The sequence below is a fragment of the Eumetopias jubatus genome, unplaced genomic scaffold (assembly GCF_037043125.1).
Source record: "Eumetopias jubatus isolate StellerSeaLion01/CBP00866 unplaced genomic scaffold, mEumJub1_p1.0 scaffold_1, whole genome shotgun sequence".
Taxonomy (NCBI): domain Eukaryota; kingdom Metazoa; phylum Chordata; class Mammalia; order Carnivora; family Otariidae; genus Eumetopias; species Eumetopias jubatus.
In genome coordinates, this window is record NW_028274807.1 from 79,245,599 (window position 1) to 79,261,592 (window position 15,994).

A 15,994-nucleotide genomic window follows, 5' to 3' on the forward strand; every position below is an offset into this window, starting at 1 on the left:
AGAGAGAGAGAGAGAGCACAAGCAGGGGAGGCAACAGGCAGAGGGAGAGGGAGAAGCAGGCTCCCCGCTGAGCAAGAAGCCCCATGCAGGGGGCTCCATCCCAGGACCCCGGGATCATGACCAGAGCGAAGGCAGACGCCCCAGCAAAGGTAGCATTTAAAAAGGGTCAGATTTCAGTTAGATTTAAGAAAATTTCAGAACTAAAATAAGAAATGGGTAAAGATAAAAAGGGAGTCCTCAGACTTGCCTGGAGCCCACAGGGCATGTATCATGGTGGGGTTGAACATTATTATCAATCTTTTAATTTGTCTTGAGTGGTCTGCACCACCAGATTTCTGGGCAGAGTTCTGGGATTAGAAAATGACTATTATCCGCATGCCGAGATGCTCCCTCTCACCAATGGCCAGTTAGTAGTAGAGGTATAAGCCATATGCGTTCAAAAGGGCAAAGACATCGTCTTCAGACGTCTCTAGCTTTAAAGCACAGTTTCCCAGGCGACGACGAAGCAGGAGGAAGTGGACAGGATAATCCGGGCGCCCTCTTCCGGCGAGGGGCCGACTCCACCCTCTCCATTCGCACCTTTCTGTGGGGTGAAGCAGGTTTTTAGCCGAACTGTGTCGCGGCAGAAAAGTCTGTGAGACGCCCCAGGGCCACCAATGATGTCCACAGTACGGTACAGGGTCTGCACATTCGTGCCTAAAAAGAGAGCCGGCTTCCTGAAGCCCTCCGGGGACAGCGGGTACAGAAGAAGCGCACGCCGCCCTGCCCCCCCACGTATGGGAGCAGCCGCAGACCCCTCCCCGCCCACGTTCGCTGAGCATGCCGGGTCCGCCGCCCCAGCCGCTCCTCCGCGTCTGTCGCGCTCAATCTCCCTTGTCCCGCGGCCTCCGGTCGGAGGAATGCACGACAACAGGTGGAACTCTATTTACACTTCCGTAGTCATTCTCGCTCCAGTCGAGGTGTCCCTAAAGCCCGTCTCACCTGTGCAAATAAAACGGCGTACGAGTTAGCGGCTCAGTGGACCAGGAGCGCGCGCGACGGGCCGGAAGTGACGCGCGCCGTGCTCGCGTATTCCCGCCCTGCCCTTCGCCCGCCGCTCGGTGGCGGGAACTGGGGCAACCGTGCCGACGGCGGCGAGTGTAAGTGTCACCGGGTGTGGCGGCTCGGGGCTTCCTAGGCCTGGTAGTCTCACACCTGGGAACGGAGCTAGGACTTTGCGACCACCCCGCCCTTTCCCTATCCCGGAAGCCCCAGGGACGAGCCGGCGGCGTCCACCCTCCGGAGACGAGAGGGTGAAAGGCCCAAGCAGTGCCCGGGAGTACGGGGAGCTTGGGATAACAGGTGACCAGCCCGAGAAATTGTGAGGGTAGCCTTCGTTTTCCTCAGCTCCTGCGCCCTTAACGCCCCTGCTATGTCTTCCCCTTCCGTGCTGGTTCGCGCAGTGGTAGCTCCGTACAGCATCTTTCAGAGCCCTGCTTTGGGCTGTAGTACTGTTTAGTAATTACTGCATCTGGCAGGGATGGAGTAATCCAGTAACGTTCAAAAGCTTGGCTGTTTACAGTTATTAGCCCTTCATTTACTGAGTATCCAAATGCCAAGCACAGAAGTACTTGTACACAGAAGTATGCTTTTTCTGTGTGTGTTTTTTTTATTAAAGTGAGGTCTAATTAACATACAGTATTAGTTTCAGGTGTACAACAGTGATTAGACGTTTGTGAAATTATGAGTATATACCCTATGCTGTACATTACATTCCATGACTTATTTATTTTATAACTGGAAGTTTGTACTTCTTAACCCCTTTCCTCCTTTTTGCCCTCTCCCTTCTGACAAGCACTAGTCTGTTCTCTGTATCTACGAGTCTGGGTTTTTGTTTGTTTTGTTTTTTAGATTCCACATGTAAGTGAAATCATGCCGTGTTTGTCTTTCTGACTTCCTCTTTTAGTATAATACTTGCAGGGTCCATCCATTTTGCCACAAAGGCAAGATTTTATTCTTTTTTACGGCTGAGTATTACATGTGTGTATCACATCTTTATCCATTCATCCATTGATGAACACTTAGATTGTTTCCATAATTTGGCTGTTGTAAATAGTGCTGCATTGAACATAGGGGTGCATATATCTTTTTGAATTAGTGATTTTAGGTTTGTTTGGTTTTTTTTTTTCTGGATAGATACCCAATACTGGAATTGCTGGATCATACAGTAGCTCCAATGTTAACATTTTGAGGAAACTCCATTTTGAGGAAACTGTTCATCATACTGTCTGCACCAGTTTACATTCCCACCAACAGAGCATGTGGGCTTTCACAATTCTTTTATTTAACTTTTATTTATTCTTTTATTAACTGCCTTACTGAATAGGCCTTAACTCCTTTTATAGCAGGGGAAGCTGAGTCTTATAAATGGTAATTCAGTCACCAAATATTATGGAGCATCTGTCGTGCACCAGTTACTGCTTTAGGCACTGGGGAAAAGCAGTGAAAAAAGTAGAATTGCCACTGATGCTGGGGATTTTCAGGCAAGCTAATGTTGCTTTTCTGTCCTTAAAACAGCTTTCTGCTGCCTAGAAGAAAGTTTACCTGAATGTTAATAGTAGTTATCTTCTGGGTAAGATTTTGTATGACTTTTTAAAACAACTCATACTTTTCTGCTTCGTTTTGATTTCTTCAGATGAGCATGTTATTAGCAAAAGAGTGGTTTCCATTTTAACAGCACAGTCCCCGGCCCAACCCTCCCCACAAAACAGGCTCTGAAGGCAGCCATTGTCTCTACCAGTAAAACAGGCCCTCAAGTGGAGCTCTAGGCCCAGGAAAAGAAATGAAAGTTCTCATTTGTGGTCCCAGCACTCCTCATTGCTAAGTCCATTCCAGGGTCTGAACTAGAGCTAGGTCCATGACTGGAATGGAAGAGACTAGATGCCCATGCACAGTTTGGCCACTAATGACATCATATTTGTCAAAAAGTGAGGAACTCTTCAAATTTTTTCAGTCATAAGATTTATCTTTGATCTGTAACTCTCACTATAAATAGATTCTAAGTTCCTTAAGCACTTTGGCCTCTTTGATTGTCCCTGTAGCTCTCAGCATGACACATTTAGGGGATGCTAGGTCATGAGGTGGTGTCCTTTATTTAGTAAGTAATTATTGGAGTGTTTTGCACAAGGTTAAGTGTGCTAGGTGTGCTTTCCCACTTTCTTGTAATGATTTCAAAAGAACTTTTCTGTTTTGCTTCTGGTCAGGGTGAAGTAACCATGCAGGCTTTTCTAAAAGGCACATCTGTCAGTACTAAACCGTCACTGAAGGATCGAGGAGTAGCTGCCACAGCTGGAAGCAGTGGAGAGAACAAGAAAACCAAACCTGTTCCATGGGTGGAAAAATAGTAAGAATGCTTATATTTTTCTTGACGTGGTTAGTAAATTACTTCTCTAACCATTTTAGTCACTTTGTTGTTGTTGTTGTTGTTACTCAGGAGGGGGATGATTTGCTTTGTTTAGATGTCCTTGAAAAGCACCCAAATATGTAAGTCCTAGAACCTTGCAACTGAAGGTACCTTCAAATGATCTAGTTTAATTGTTTTATAGATGAACTAAGGTCTTTCCTATAACTCAGGTCTATGGTTTTAGGGATTGAGATACAGCAAGAGAAAACAGAATTTCTAGAATGTGGCCATAAGCTCTTGGTCAGGAGTTCTACATAAATCCAAATAATCTGTTCCCGAGCCTTTCATTGCGGATAGGTGGAAATCATTGAGTTTTTGCTTATACATTTTTGGCAAAAACAACACTTGAAGTGGCACTTAAATTTCAATCAGCTAAGTGATATTATGACAAGTAGTTGTAACCCCTGGTGTAGGCTCAATTATTATCAAAAGTTTGCAGATTACTTACAGGTCAAATAAGACCCTCATATGTTTTGTTTGGCACTAACAGTGATTTTTAAAATGGGAAATTTCACATAAAAATCTGGATTTTTAATTAAAAAAATAAAGTATACAAAGGGAAAAAATCTAGCTTTTCAGCTTCTCAAGAGATTAGGCAGAACTAGATGTAGGTTCTCATTTGACAATAGTTAGTTGGACCTGAGTACTGCTTCTCATTCTGGAAAGGTCATATCATATGTTCCTCAGTTCACCATAGTTCCTTCTGTTTTCTCTTGCCTTATACTCTGCCTTCTTTTACTCTTGTTTTCTCCCTGGCCCCTGCAGGTATTTGAATATGAAACTCTAGCTTATAACTTATGCTGGTTTCCCTAGAAAACATTATCTGACCTAAAATTCCTACCTGGCATTGACCTGATTAATTAGAAGTGTATAAATCAGGGGCGCCTGAGTGGCTCAGTTGGTTAAGCGACTGCCTTCGGCTCAGGTCATGATCCTGGAGTCCCGGGATTGAGTCCCACATCGGGCTCCCTGCTCGGTGGGGCGTCTGCTTCTCCCTCTGACCGTCTTCCCTCTCGTGCTCTCTGTCTCTCATTCTCTTTCTCTCTCTCAAATAAATAAAATCTTTAAAAAAAATTATAAATCAAAGAAGGGCTAGCTAATTAAGCACAATGCCTAATCTTAGGGTTAGGAGTATAACTTTGTTCCAGCTTCTCTTAAAATCACCAGTTAATGATGTAAGATGAAAATTATATGTTATTATACTTCATCTTGGTTAAACTTGTTATTTAGTTAGCTCTCAATCAAGTGACTGGTTAGGTGTTTTTTGTGCAGTTAGGTGATGGATGAAATTGGTAATTGGTAATATAGTTAATTGGTCAATTAACTATATTAACCAAAATAGTTGCCTATCCTGAGGTTATTAAATAGTCCTTCATTTTCAGCGTAAGTGCATGATCTTGTCAAAATATATTACTTTCTGGGTAAGTGTTCACTTTAAATTTTTAACCAGTTGACATTTGTGGTGTAATAAGATCTTTTTGCTTAATTTTTGTAAGCATTATAGATGTAAACTGCATCTATAAAGGGAAAAATGACTTCACTCCTTCAGTATGTATGAGCTTAAAGTAAATACAAGTGGGGTTTCCACCTACTTCTAATTATGAAAGTTTCCCATTTTATTACCAATATATGAGTATTATCATTGATATTTTAGCAAAAGGAACACTTAAGACATTTCTGTGCCTACTATAATATACTAAATAATCTCTTTGGGTTTTTTTCCAGTCGTCCAAAATGTGTGGATGAAGTTGCTTTCCAGGAAGAAGTAGTTGCAGTGCTGAAAAAGTCTTTAGAAGGAGCTGATGTGAGTAGCAGATGATATTTCATGTCATTGGGAGATTTAAGATTTAAATTTTTTTAAAATTAAGATTTAATTGTTTTCATTCTTTTCCTTCCTTTTATAACCTCCTGCCCCCCCTTAAATACTAGCTGTATATTAGTTCAAATATTTATTGAGCATCTCCTATCTTATGGCATTGTTATGTAGTACTTAAGTAGAGACCACTGAACTAGACACACTGGGTCCCTTTTCTTGTGAGCTTTGATTTTGGTGGGGAGACAACAGAGAATAAACGTGGAAGCCAAATAAATAAGAGAATAATAGATAATAATATGCATTATAAAGAAGAGTCAGAGATTCTTTGAAAGTAATTGCTCACCTAATGTTAGGATTTGGTTTGAACTACAATACAAAAAATGAGTATTTAATTCTGCTTATAGCATTGTGGCTTCTGCTGTCCATATGTGGGATAAAAAAAATTCTTCAATGACTTGCATTTTAGATGATTCAGAGACAAGATAAGCCCATAGGAAGAATTAGCAGTTTAAAATTGTGTATGATGAAGTGCTTTAAGAGCTTAGTGAAAGAAGGGGAAAAGTTGCAGATGAAAGTGGGGTGTGGTTTTTGCTTTATTCCCCAGGAAGATTTGCTTCCTTTCTTTCAACCTGGCTACTTTTAGAATTAGAGTTTCTTTTGGCTTTTGCTGCCATTATTCACTTCCTGGAATTACACTATAATAGTATATATTTTGAAAGAAGTTATATTTATCAAACTATTTAAAATCTTTTTCTTTGCCAATTTTTGTTTTGATTTGATCCAAATACCTTTACCTTTTAATTTTATAATATACAGTTTTAATTGTATAGTAATAATTACACAGATTGCAGGACAAGATATATTTTAATTGGCCGTATTCTCAACCCTTGAGGCAAATGTAGTGGGATTATGACCCAGTTCTTGACTTTATACCATCTATCTTACAAGGCTGAATTAAGAACTTTCTCTTTTAAAACACTTATTTAATATCTTATGTTTTTTTTCAGACTAAGTTTTGTAAAACTTAAAGATGAAGTAATTTTTAAAATTCTACAGAGTAAAGAAAAATAATTCATTTTTTCATTTACTCTACTATATGTGCTGCCAAAGCAACACTCTCTCATGTACATTGAAAGATTTTAAAGTAGAATTATAGGTTTTAAAGTAGAATTACAGTAGATGATTTTCAGAAATCAATTTTAAGAAATATTCGGCATACAGTTCTTGAGTATACCATATATATCACTGTTATATAATGTAAGGTTTAATAATTTTACCATGTTTTAAGGAACTTAAGTTATTGTATGTGATAGTTACGTGGATGAATTATTACAAATATTGAGGTATGCATGAATCAAAATAATAAAGATGAAAAAACCTAGGAATTTTTTAAAATATAATTCACATACCCAAATTGACTAGCCCAAAGCTACCAGAAGGAAGGAAATAATAAAGATTAGAGTGGAAATAAGTGAAATAGAGACTAAGAAGAAACAATAGAAAAGATCATTGAAACCAAGAGCTGCTTCTTTGAGGGGCGCCGGGGTGGCTCAGTTGGTTAAGCTCAGTCGGTTAAGCATCTGCCTTCAGCTCAGGTCATGATACCTGGGCCCTGGGATCGAGCTTCACATCGGCCTCTGCATCGGGCTCCTGGTTCAGCGAGGAGCTTGCTTCTCCTCCTCCCCACCTCCCCACTCATGCTGTCTCTCGCTCACTCAAATAAATAAAATATTAAAAAAAAAAAAGAGCTGGTTCTTTGAAAAGATAAACAAAATTGACAGACCTTTAGCCAGACTCCTCAAGAAAAAGAGAGGACTCAAAATCAGAAATGAAGGAAGAGAAATAGCAAATGACACCACAGAAATACAGAGAATTATAAGAATATTATGGAAAAGCATATACCAACAAATTGGACAACCTAGAAGAAATGGATAAATATTCCTAGAAACTTACAATCTTTCAAAACTGAATCAGGAAGAAACAGAAAATTTGAATAGACCGATTACTAGTAATGAAATTGAATTGGTAATCAAAAAATTCCCAGCAGACAAAAGCTCAGGACCAGATGGCTTCACAAGTGAATTCAACTAAACATTTAAAGAAGAGTTAATACCTATTCTTCTCAAGCTATTCCAAAAAATAGAAGAGGAAGGAAAACTTCCAAATTCATTTCATGAGGCCAACATTACCTTGATACCAAAACCAGTCAAAAAGCTTAGGAGGTTCTTTGGTGTTTGTTTTTAAGTAGCACAACTCATATCTTAAGCTGTATGCTACCAATGTAATAGTCTTCAGTTAATATATTTATCTGTACATTGGCTTATTGTACACATGTTGAGTACTATACAAGATGCTGAGAATACAGATATGAATAAATAAGGTTCTTGACCTTAAGCTTACCATCTAGTGAGGTAGACATATTTTAAAATTAAACCAAAACACTAAATAAAGAACAGTAATTGTAAACTATTGTATATAAATAATTGCAAGTTGAATTAAGTGCAACAAAGACTTGATGAGAGAGTAACAGAGGAGTTCCACTTTAGATTGGGTGGTCAGGGAAGGCTTCTGACTTGTAATGTAGTAGAAGTTGGCAAAGCAGGAAAAAAGCAGTCAGACCCTAGCTAGGGGACGGGATAGGCCATAAGTGCTTAGTTGTTGGAATTCATTGTAAATTGGAGCCTGGAAAGGTGAGCAGGTCATGGACGTTCATAAATACAGGTTGGTTTTTGTTCGTCTGGTTTTGTTTTTCTAGGTGGAGTATGAAGCCAGTGAACAGTTTTAAGTAGCAAGCAGAGGGGCATCTGATTTGGGTGAAGAATGGATGGGAAGGTAGAGGGTTAGGCAAGAATGGAAGCAAATAAACTGCTGTCTAGTTTCCTATGTGCAGTGATTTCTGTACGTGAAAGGACATACTGAAGAGTGCAGTTTTATGACAGAGCTCATTAGAATTTAGTACATTTATCAGTCTGTACCACAGATTAGTTGCCTGCTTGATAGGAGCCAAGCCGGTGAGATTTAAGGTATAAAAGAAGATAATTAGTGATTTAGTCTTACCCTTTCTTCCTCTAATTAATTCTCCCTGGCATATGTGGGCATCCCTACAGGGTATATAATCATGGAGTAGAGTACTGCCAGGCACTTAGTAAACTTTTTTTCCCCACCCCTACTCTTGGAACATCAGCTCATCCAGAGCCCTGATAAGTCTTTTTCATTCCTTTTTCCTTTGTATTAGCCAAATTGAAGGTCTCCTTTGGTCTGTTTCCCCCTTGAAGCAATGGACATCTTTATAAAATATAAAATCTTTCTTATATAAAATCTGCCCAATCCTGAGCAGAGGGGTGGGATAGGGAACTGACAGGAGCCTGAGATTCCCTTCAGAAAAAAGAGGTTTCGAGGCGCCTGGCTGGCTTAATCGGTGGAGCTTTGCACTCCTGATCTCAGGGTTATGAGTTCAAGTCCCACATTGGATATAGAGATTACTTAAAAATAAAATCTTTTTTAAAAAGAAAGGTATCTAATTCCTGCTCTGAAAACTCACGTAGGTATATTGGGTATAAAACAGTAATAAATATTGATTCAGCCTAACATATTAGACATTTGGGGGGAAAGTATAGTATTATGTGAAAAAGCAGGATTCACAACTACTAATAGTGTGATACTGGTTATATTAAGAAATATTTGTATTCAGATATGTGCCTTATTAGGGAAGTTGTTGCACTGTTCCATAGACATTTTTAGTCATCATTTTCATCTATTTGTACCAGAATACAATTTTTAAAAAATAAAATTTAACTTCTACAGCTCCCTAATCTCTTGTTTTATGGGCCACCTGGAACTGGAAAAACATCCACCATTTTGGCAGCAGCTAGGGAGCTTTTTGGGTAAGTTGAAATCTCTCTTTTTTTAAAGACTTGACACCAGAAATCTCTGCTTTTCTTTAACTAAAAATTTGTATTTTGTTTCTTTGTAAGGTTATTATTTCTGTATTTTTTATTAATTCAGTGGGCCCGTTTCCAGTTCCTCCCCTCCAATAAATAAGCTTGCCTGCATCTTTTGTAATCTTCATTCTGAACCTTATTCAAATGTTTGATGTACTACAACATAGGAAGCCTCATGATTTTTGTCGTCACTAACTTTTTCATTTTGATTTTGGAGCCCAAAGGACCCATCCTGTCTTTATTCATGCCAATACTTTCATCACTATCTTAACGGTGGTTGTGTTCACACATCTGTGTCTCGTGCTAATGACCTCACACCACTCCTTCTAGAGTTCTTTCTTGCTCTGGCCTTGGAGTGGCTAGGCCAGCTCCTTGACCTGAAGTATCTTGAGTGTGAGCAGAATATGTAGTAGTTGATGCAGAATTCCAGGTATACCAGAAGACCTCTGTTAGCCACTTTCTTAGGTTCTTCTTCCAGGATTGACTGTCTTGGCTTACCAACCATTGTAGATGAGCTTTTTACCTAGAGTTAAAAGATATATATCGGCCCAGGTATGATATCCCTAAAACATGCACCAATAGCAAAGTCTGTTTTAATCACTTCTCAGCCTTTTGGCTAAGATCTAGTGTACCAAAGGCTATCTTGAATTTATCCAGAACTTTTATATCAGGCATATGGTCAAAGGATACATCTGAAATCCTACATGTGAAAATAATCAGATGCCTCTGAAACCACCAAATATGTACAGATAATTAGTTATGTTGAAATGTGAAGAAAAAAGGGGAAGGTGCTGTGAACCTAATATTTTATTTGATAGCAATTTTTGTTTCTCAAGGAAATTATAAAAGGGCTTTTTTGATTATTCCACAACTTAGATCCAACCTGATGAACCAGCCTTAGCAATGTAGTCATAATGAAACCCAAGTAGTTTATTAATACTTTTTGAGAGTAGGTCAGTCCAGATTATATAATTTTAAAATATCCTGTTAAAAATAATGTTTGTCCTTTAAAATTAACTTTAATTATGAATTCCACATTTCATAGTATATGTAGTTTTAAAATGGAAAATATATGCACAGAACTTTATGAATGTGCCCATAGAAAAATGCTTAGGTTATCATGCTGTTTAGGAAAACTAAAGACAAAACTAAGTCCCAATTCTTGTTTTTTTAATTAAAAAATAAATACATGTATAATAAAGTAGAGGAAAGTTTTCAAAAACAAAGACTTGGCAGGGTGTGCCAGTTATTTTAATTTTCTTTTGATTTCTCAGACGACCCTATGGTGAGCTATTTTTAATAATTTTTTTTTAAACTCAAAAAACCTGTTCATATTTTAATCCAGTAATAGTCCTTATAGCAAGCTACCCTATGGAAATAATTGAAAATATGCTCTGTTGGAGCATTATTTAAAATTGTACTATATTTAAAGCTAAATATCTAACAATAGAAGAATAAGTAAATGATGGTACAATCATAGGATAGAATGTCATATAGTTATTAAAATGGTATTTACGGTGGTTCTGATGACATGGCAAGATGTTTATGATATAATCTTAAGTGGAAAATTGATTTAAAATTTTATTATGCGATACCATCTACATGTTTTTTTAAACTGCATGTCTCTACAAAATAAATAGAAAAGTGATTGCATGCCTTCTATCTAGTACTTACTAGGTGGATTTTAAACTACTACAGAATGTGCAATTGTTAAAATGTGGCTTAAACCTCAGTTACTTATATGCTCTGTTATTTTTCATATTTGTTTCATTTTGACATAGGCCTGAACTTTTTCGATTAAGAGTTCTTGAGTTAAATGCATCCGATGAACGTGGAATACAAGTAGTTAGAGAAAAAGTGAAGAATTTTGCTCAATTAACTGTGTCAGGAAGTCGTTCAGAGTAAGTAAAGCTCACTTTTCCTTCTTTATACCATGTCATTGCATTTGTTTAAAATACGTTTCTGCCAAATGTCCAACTCCTTTTTCATGTTAGATCGTATATTTATTTTATTTTATTTTTTTAAGTAATCTCTACAAGCAACATGGGGCTCAAACTTACAACCCCAAGATTAAGAGCTGCTTGTTCTACTGACTGAGCCAGCCAGATGTCCTTTTATCTAAATTATTTAAACCCAGAAATGACCTTTCCATTATAATACCTAATTTTAAATTGTTTAGCTGTCAAGGGTTTTGAACTTATGTTTTGTCTAAGGAGTATTTATTAATCAAATTTGGTAGTTTGGTGGTACACTGCTAGTAAAATATCCTGATTTTTGTTATTGTGTTATAAAAAAAAGTTCTGTCAGGTATCTTAAGCTTCAGTGTATATTTCCTAATTAGGGTGACCATATAAGTTATTGTCCAAACTGAGACACTTTTAGAGTAAAAGAGGAAGTATTATTAATAATTTAAATAGGACTGCTCTGAGTTAAACAAGGATGTTTAGTCAGCTACTTATAGTCTTATGTGGCACAGTTCTAAGATTAAATTTTTTGGAACCTGGTATATATTTAAATTCATATCAGAGCACACTTAAGAATTTGTAGAAAGTGAATGACTGATTTTTGATATCTACCTTGGATTGACAATGCATATAAATCCTATATTTGATAAGGGACTTGGATCAAGAATATATAAAGAACTCGTACATTTTAGTAATCAAGAGAAAACCCAATTTAAAAGGCGAGCTGATACACCTTACACCAAAGAAGATACAGTAGTCCCCCTTTAACTGTGGTTTCAGTCAGTTTCCATGGTTTCACTTGCCTACACTCAGCTGAAGTCCAGAGCAAATGATTCACCTTCTGACATAATCATCAGAAGGTCATTAGTAAGTAACCTAACATACATCACAGTGCCTATGTCATACTTCACTTTGTCTCATCACATAGGCATTTTACCATCTCACATCACAAGAAGGGGGAGTACAGTTCAATAAGATATTCTGAGAGAGACCACAGTTGCATAACTTCTGTTACACTATATTGTTAAAATTGTTTTCTTTCATTGTTATATTGTAATGATGTTATTGTTGTTAATCTCTTACTGTGCCTGATTTATAAATCGAACTTTTTCATAGGTATGTGTGTATAGGAAAAACACAGCATATATATATTTATATACTGTTTGATACTGTCCAGGGCTTCAGGCATCTGCTGGGGTCTTAGAACACATTCCCTGTGGATAAGGGGGGACTACTATACAAAAGGCCCCTAAAGACATGAAAACATGCTCATCAACATCATTAGCCATAGGGAAATGCAAATCGAAACCATGATAAGATACCACTTTTTGCATACTAGGATAGCTCTTAGCAAAAAGACAACATATTGGCAAGAATGTGGAGAAATTGGAATCCTTATACTTCACTGGTTGGAATGTAAAATGGTTACAGACATTTTGAAAATAGTTTGGCAGGTCCTCTAAAAATTAAACATAGAGTTACCAGATAACCCACTAATTCCAGTCCTAGGTGTATACCCATAAGAAACGAAAAAATAGGTCTATTCAAAACATGTTAAAAAATGTTCGTTAGCAGTATTAGTCATAGTAGTCAAAACGTGGGAACAACCCAACTATCCATCAACCTATGAATGAACGAATAAAATGTGGTATATCCCTTTGCCATATTATTTAGCGATGAAAAGGAAAGAAGTAATGACATACTACAACATGGATGAACCTTGAAAGCATGCTAAGTGAAAGAAACCAATCACAAAAGACAATGTATTAATCCATTTATATGAAATGTGCAGAATAGATCGGTAGAGACAAAGTAGAGATCCAAGATTGCCTACAGCTGGGAGAACTGGAAGGCGTGATGGGCATGGGGTTTCTTTTTGGGATGATGAGAGTTTTCTAAAATTAGATTTTGGTGACAGTATATGAATTATAACTCCCTGTTTCTCTGAATCAGTGGGAAGCCATGTCCTCCTTTTAAGATTGTGATTCTGGATGAGGCAGATTCTATGACCTCAGCTGCTCAGGCAGCTTTACGACGTACCATGGAGAAGGAGTCTAAAACCACGCGATTCTGTCTCATCTGTAACTATGTCAGTCGGTATGTATATTGTCCTGAAGATAGATGGTAGGCAGCCTTGTTTTGATAACTCCAGTTAGGGAGAGAAAAAAATGTAAATGTTTCAAGGCTACAATAATTTCTCCTCCATCAAGTCTTGATTTGTTCTTGATAAAAATGAGTTCTTTGGGGGAAAATCTTTAGATACTGACTTTTTTTTTCCCCCCGATATTTTACAGAATAATTGAACCTCTGACGTCTAGATGTTCTAAATTCCGATTCAAACCACTGTCAGATAAAATTCAACAGCAGCGATTACTAGACATTGCTGATAAAGAACATGTGAGAATTAGCAATGAGGTAATTACTAATTATTACAAATACTGTTATTACAAATTCCTTTGACGAATTCCTAAGAGGTCCCAAAAGCATCAAATGTGGTGCTTTAATTTCTGATGCCTTCAGGCAAAGTTAAGCTAAAAGAGCAACACTTGGAATGTCTAGGTTCAGCCTTCTTGTTACTATTATAAGTCTATTACCAATATTTCAGAGAGCCAGAACTGGGGCAGATTTCAAACACATAGTGCAAATTCGCCGATAACAAATCTCTGCATAATAAGATTTTAGTGTCCTAATATTTCACTTGAGGAGTGAATTTTGTGATGAAATTTTGGTGAAAGAGGATATGTAGGCCTTATCATTTTAACAGAATTTAACCGTACTTGAATCGTCTTTATGTATTCAAGAAAATAGGATTAGAAATACGGAACATTTCTTTGTCTCTGCAGATTTCTTTCAAAGACAAGAGATCTCTAGCCTTCCACTGGACTGATGCTATCTCCATGAATTTTGTCATTACAGGACTGATAACATTCCCTTAAAACCAAAAATGTTTTTCTCCAACCAGCTCTAGGCTAAAACAGCATTTTTTCACTTTTCTTTATTAAAGTCAAAGTCTTCATTGGCCATCACAGGTTAAAAATTTTTTTTTCTCTTTTCAGGGAATAGCTTATCTTGTTAAAGTGTCAGAAGGAGATTTAAGAAAAGCCATTACATTTCTTCAAAGTGCTACCCGATTAACAGGTGGAAAGGAGATCACAGAGAAGGTGATCACAGACATTGCTGGGGTAAGAACATGAGATAATTTTTAAAATTTTGGTTGGGCTTGGGGCTCATAGAAAATTTTCATCTAACAAATGTATTCAGAATGTTTATTATGTGCTGGTTTAATCCATTTAGGCAGCTTTAACAAAATACTGTAAGCTGAGTGGCTTATAAACAAATTTCACAGTTCAGGAGGCTGGGCAGTCCAAGGTCAAGATACCTGTATTGAGTATCTGGTGAGGACCAACTTCTTAGTACATAGACTCCTAAGGGTTCATGGACTCAGCTGTATCCTTTCTGGCAGAAAGAGCTTTTATAAGGGTACTAATCCCTTTCATGGGGATTCTGCTCTCATACCTAATCAACTTCCCAAAGTTCTCACCTTAATTTCACAGTAGGGATTTTTAACATGAAACCTGAGGAACACATTTAGTCTATAGCATGTGCTACGTAACTATGCTAGAAACTGTTATATGGAAATAACCTGGAAGCATCACAACACTTCAGTGATATGGCAGTTAAGAGAGATTTAACAGATATCCCTGTTCTTACAAATCTGACAAAGGGTCATATATAAAAGGGCAATATCCCACTTGGAGAAATCATTTGTCAGGGTTCATCTCTACTAGTATGTTAAGTACTACTTTTAAGACTTCGCTCCTAAGATATTTTTCATACCGTTATGAAATTGGTAGCATTAGTCCCCTTTAATTTTCTGGGTATTATAAGCTTTGTAAAAGCAATCTCACTAGTGACATCTTTACTAGGAAAGGGGGCATCTCCCTTTAAATTCCCTTTTTAAACTAGTTGATAATGTTAGCCACTGATGAGGAAGTTAGAACCACTTGGGTCTGAGCCACTGGGGAGAATTTTTAGCTGCTCACCCACTGACCAGTTCAGTTGTTCTTGTCCCATCGTGGCCCAAGCCTGAAACTATCAGAAGCAAAGAAAAATCTGTATACTTCAGGGGCATTAAAAATTTTTTTAAAAGCAAAATGCATCACTATTACCTAATCAGGGTTAGGTTATGGTTACCTGAAAAAGCTTATTTCAGTAGCTTTCTGAAGCTCCATGATAGGAGCATGAGGCTCTTCCCAAGTTCTCTTCCTTTGCATTCTCTCAAACTTTAGGTAATGCCAGCTGAGACTATTGATGGAATATTTGCTGCGTGTCAGAGTGGCTCTTTTGATAAACTAGAAGCTGTGGTAAAAGTAAGTCACTTTACAGGTAACTTTGGGGAAGGAAAAAATAATGGTCCTACCAAATTCAACTGTTTCTGTTGCAGGACTTAATTGATGAGGGCCATGCAGCAACTCAGCTTGTTAATCAATTTCATGATGTGGTTGTAGAAAATGATAACCTTTCTGATAAACAGAAATCCATTATCACAGAAAAACTTGCTGTAAGTAGGCCCTTCACGTTTCAGCAAAATGTGTTAAATACAACTCAATGGCAAATTTTCCTAACTTTTAGTTTTTTTATAGGAAGTAGATAAATGCTTAGCAGATGGTGCTGATGAACATCTACAACTCATCAGCCTCTGTGCGACGGTGATGCAGCAGTTAACTCAGAATTGCTGAAAGGATCATTTTTGTAAGATACAATTTTGTAAGCTACAAGTTTAAGTATGATCTGATAAAAATAAAATGACCAAAGCACCTTTAAAGTGAAT

At 37.6% G+C, this 15,994-nt stretch overlaps 1 protein-coding gene across 2 annotated transcripts; it reads left to right on the plus strand.

Annotated features, from left to right (window-relative positions):
* Positions 1 to 827: 827 nt before the first annotated feature.
* On the plus strand, positions 828 to 15,986 carry RFC4 (replication factor C subunit 4). Of its 2 annotated transcripts, none has more exons than XM_028100913.2 (11): positions 828 to 1,341; positions 3,243 to 3,382; positions 5,168 to 5,246; positions 9,063 to 9,142; positions 10,981 to 11,100; positions 13,117 to 13,260; positions 13,458 to 13,578; positions 14,220 to 14,345; positions 15,453 to 15,533; positions 15,608 to 15,724; positions 15,807 to 15,986. In XM_028100913.2, exons 2-11 carry the CDS (start codon positions 3,255 to 3,257, stop codon positions 15,900 to 15,902), a joined length of 1,092 nt encoding a protein of 363 aa, XP_027956714.1. In that variant the 5' UTR covers positions 828 to 1,341; positions 3,243 to 3,254; the 3' UTR covers positions 15,903 to 15,986. The 2 variants fall into 2 exon arrangements, with proteins under 2 accessions (XP_027956714.1, XP_027956713.1); XM_028100912.2 differs by having other exon boundaries at positions 828 to 1,139.
* The last annotated feature ends 8 nt before the right edge of the window (positions 15,987 to 15,994 follow it).

Excerpts from the sequence above, each read along its gene's own strand:
- RFC4 (XM_028100913.2), top strand. The coding sequence starts at position 3,255 with ATGCAGGCTTTTCTAAAAGGCACATCTGTCAGTACTAAACCGTCACTG. Across the intron at positions 11,101-13,116 it reads GTGTCAGGAAGTCGTTCAGA|TGGGAAGCCATGTCCTCCTT; the intron begins GTAAGTAAAGCT and ends TCTCTGAATCAG. Across the intron at positions 13,579-14,219 it reads ATGTGAGAATTAGCAATGAG|GGAATAGCTTATCTTGTTAA; the intron begins GTAATTACTAAT and ends TTCTCTTTTCAG.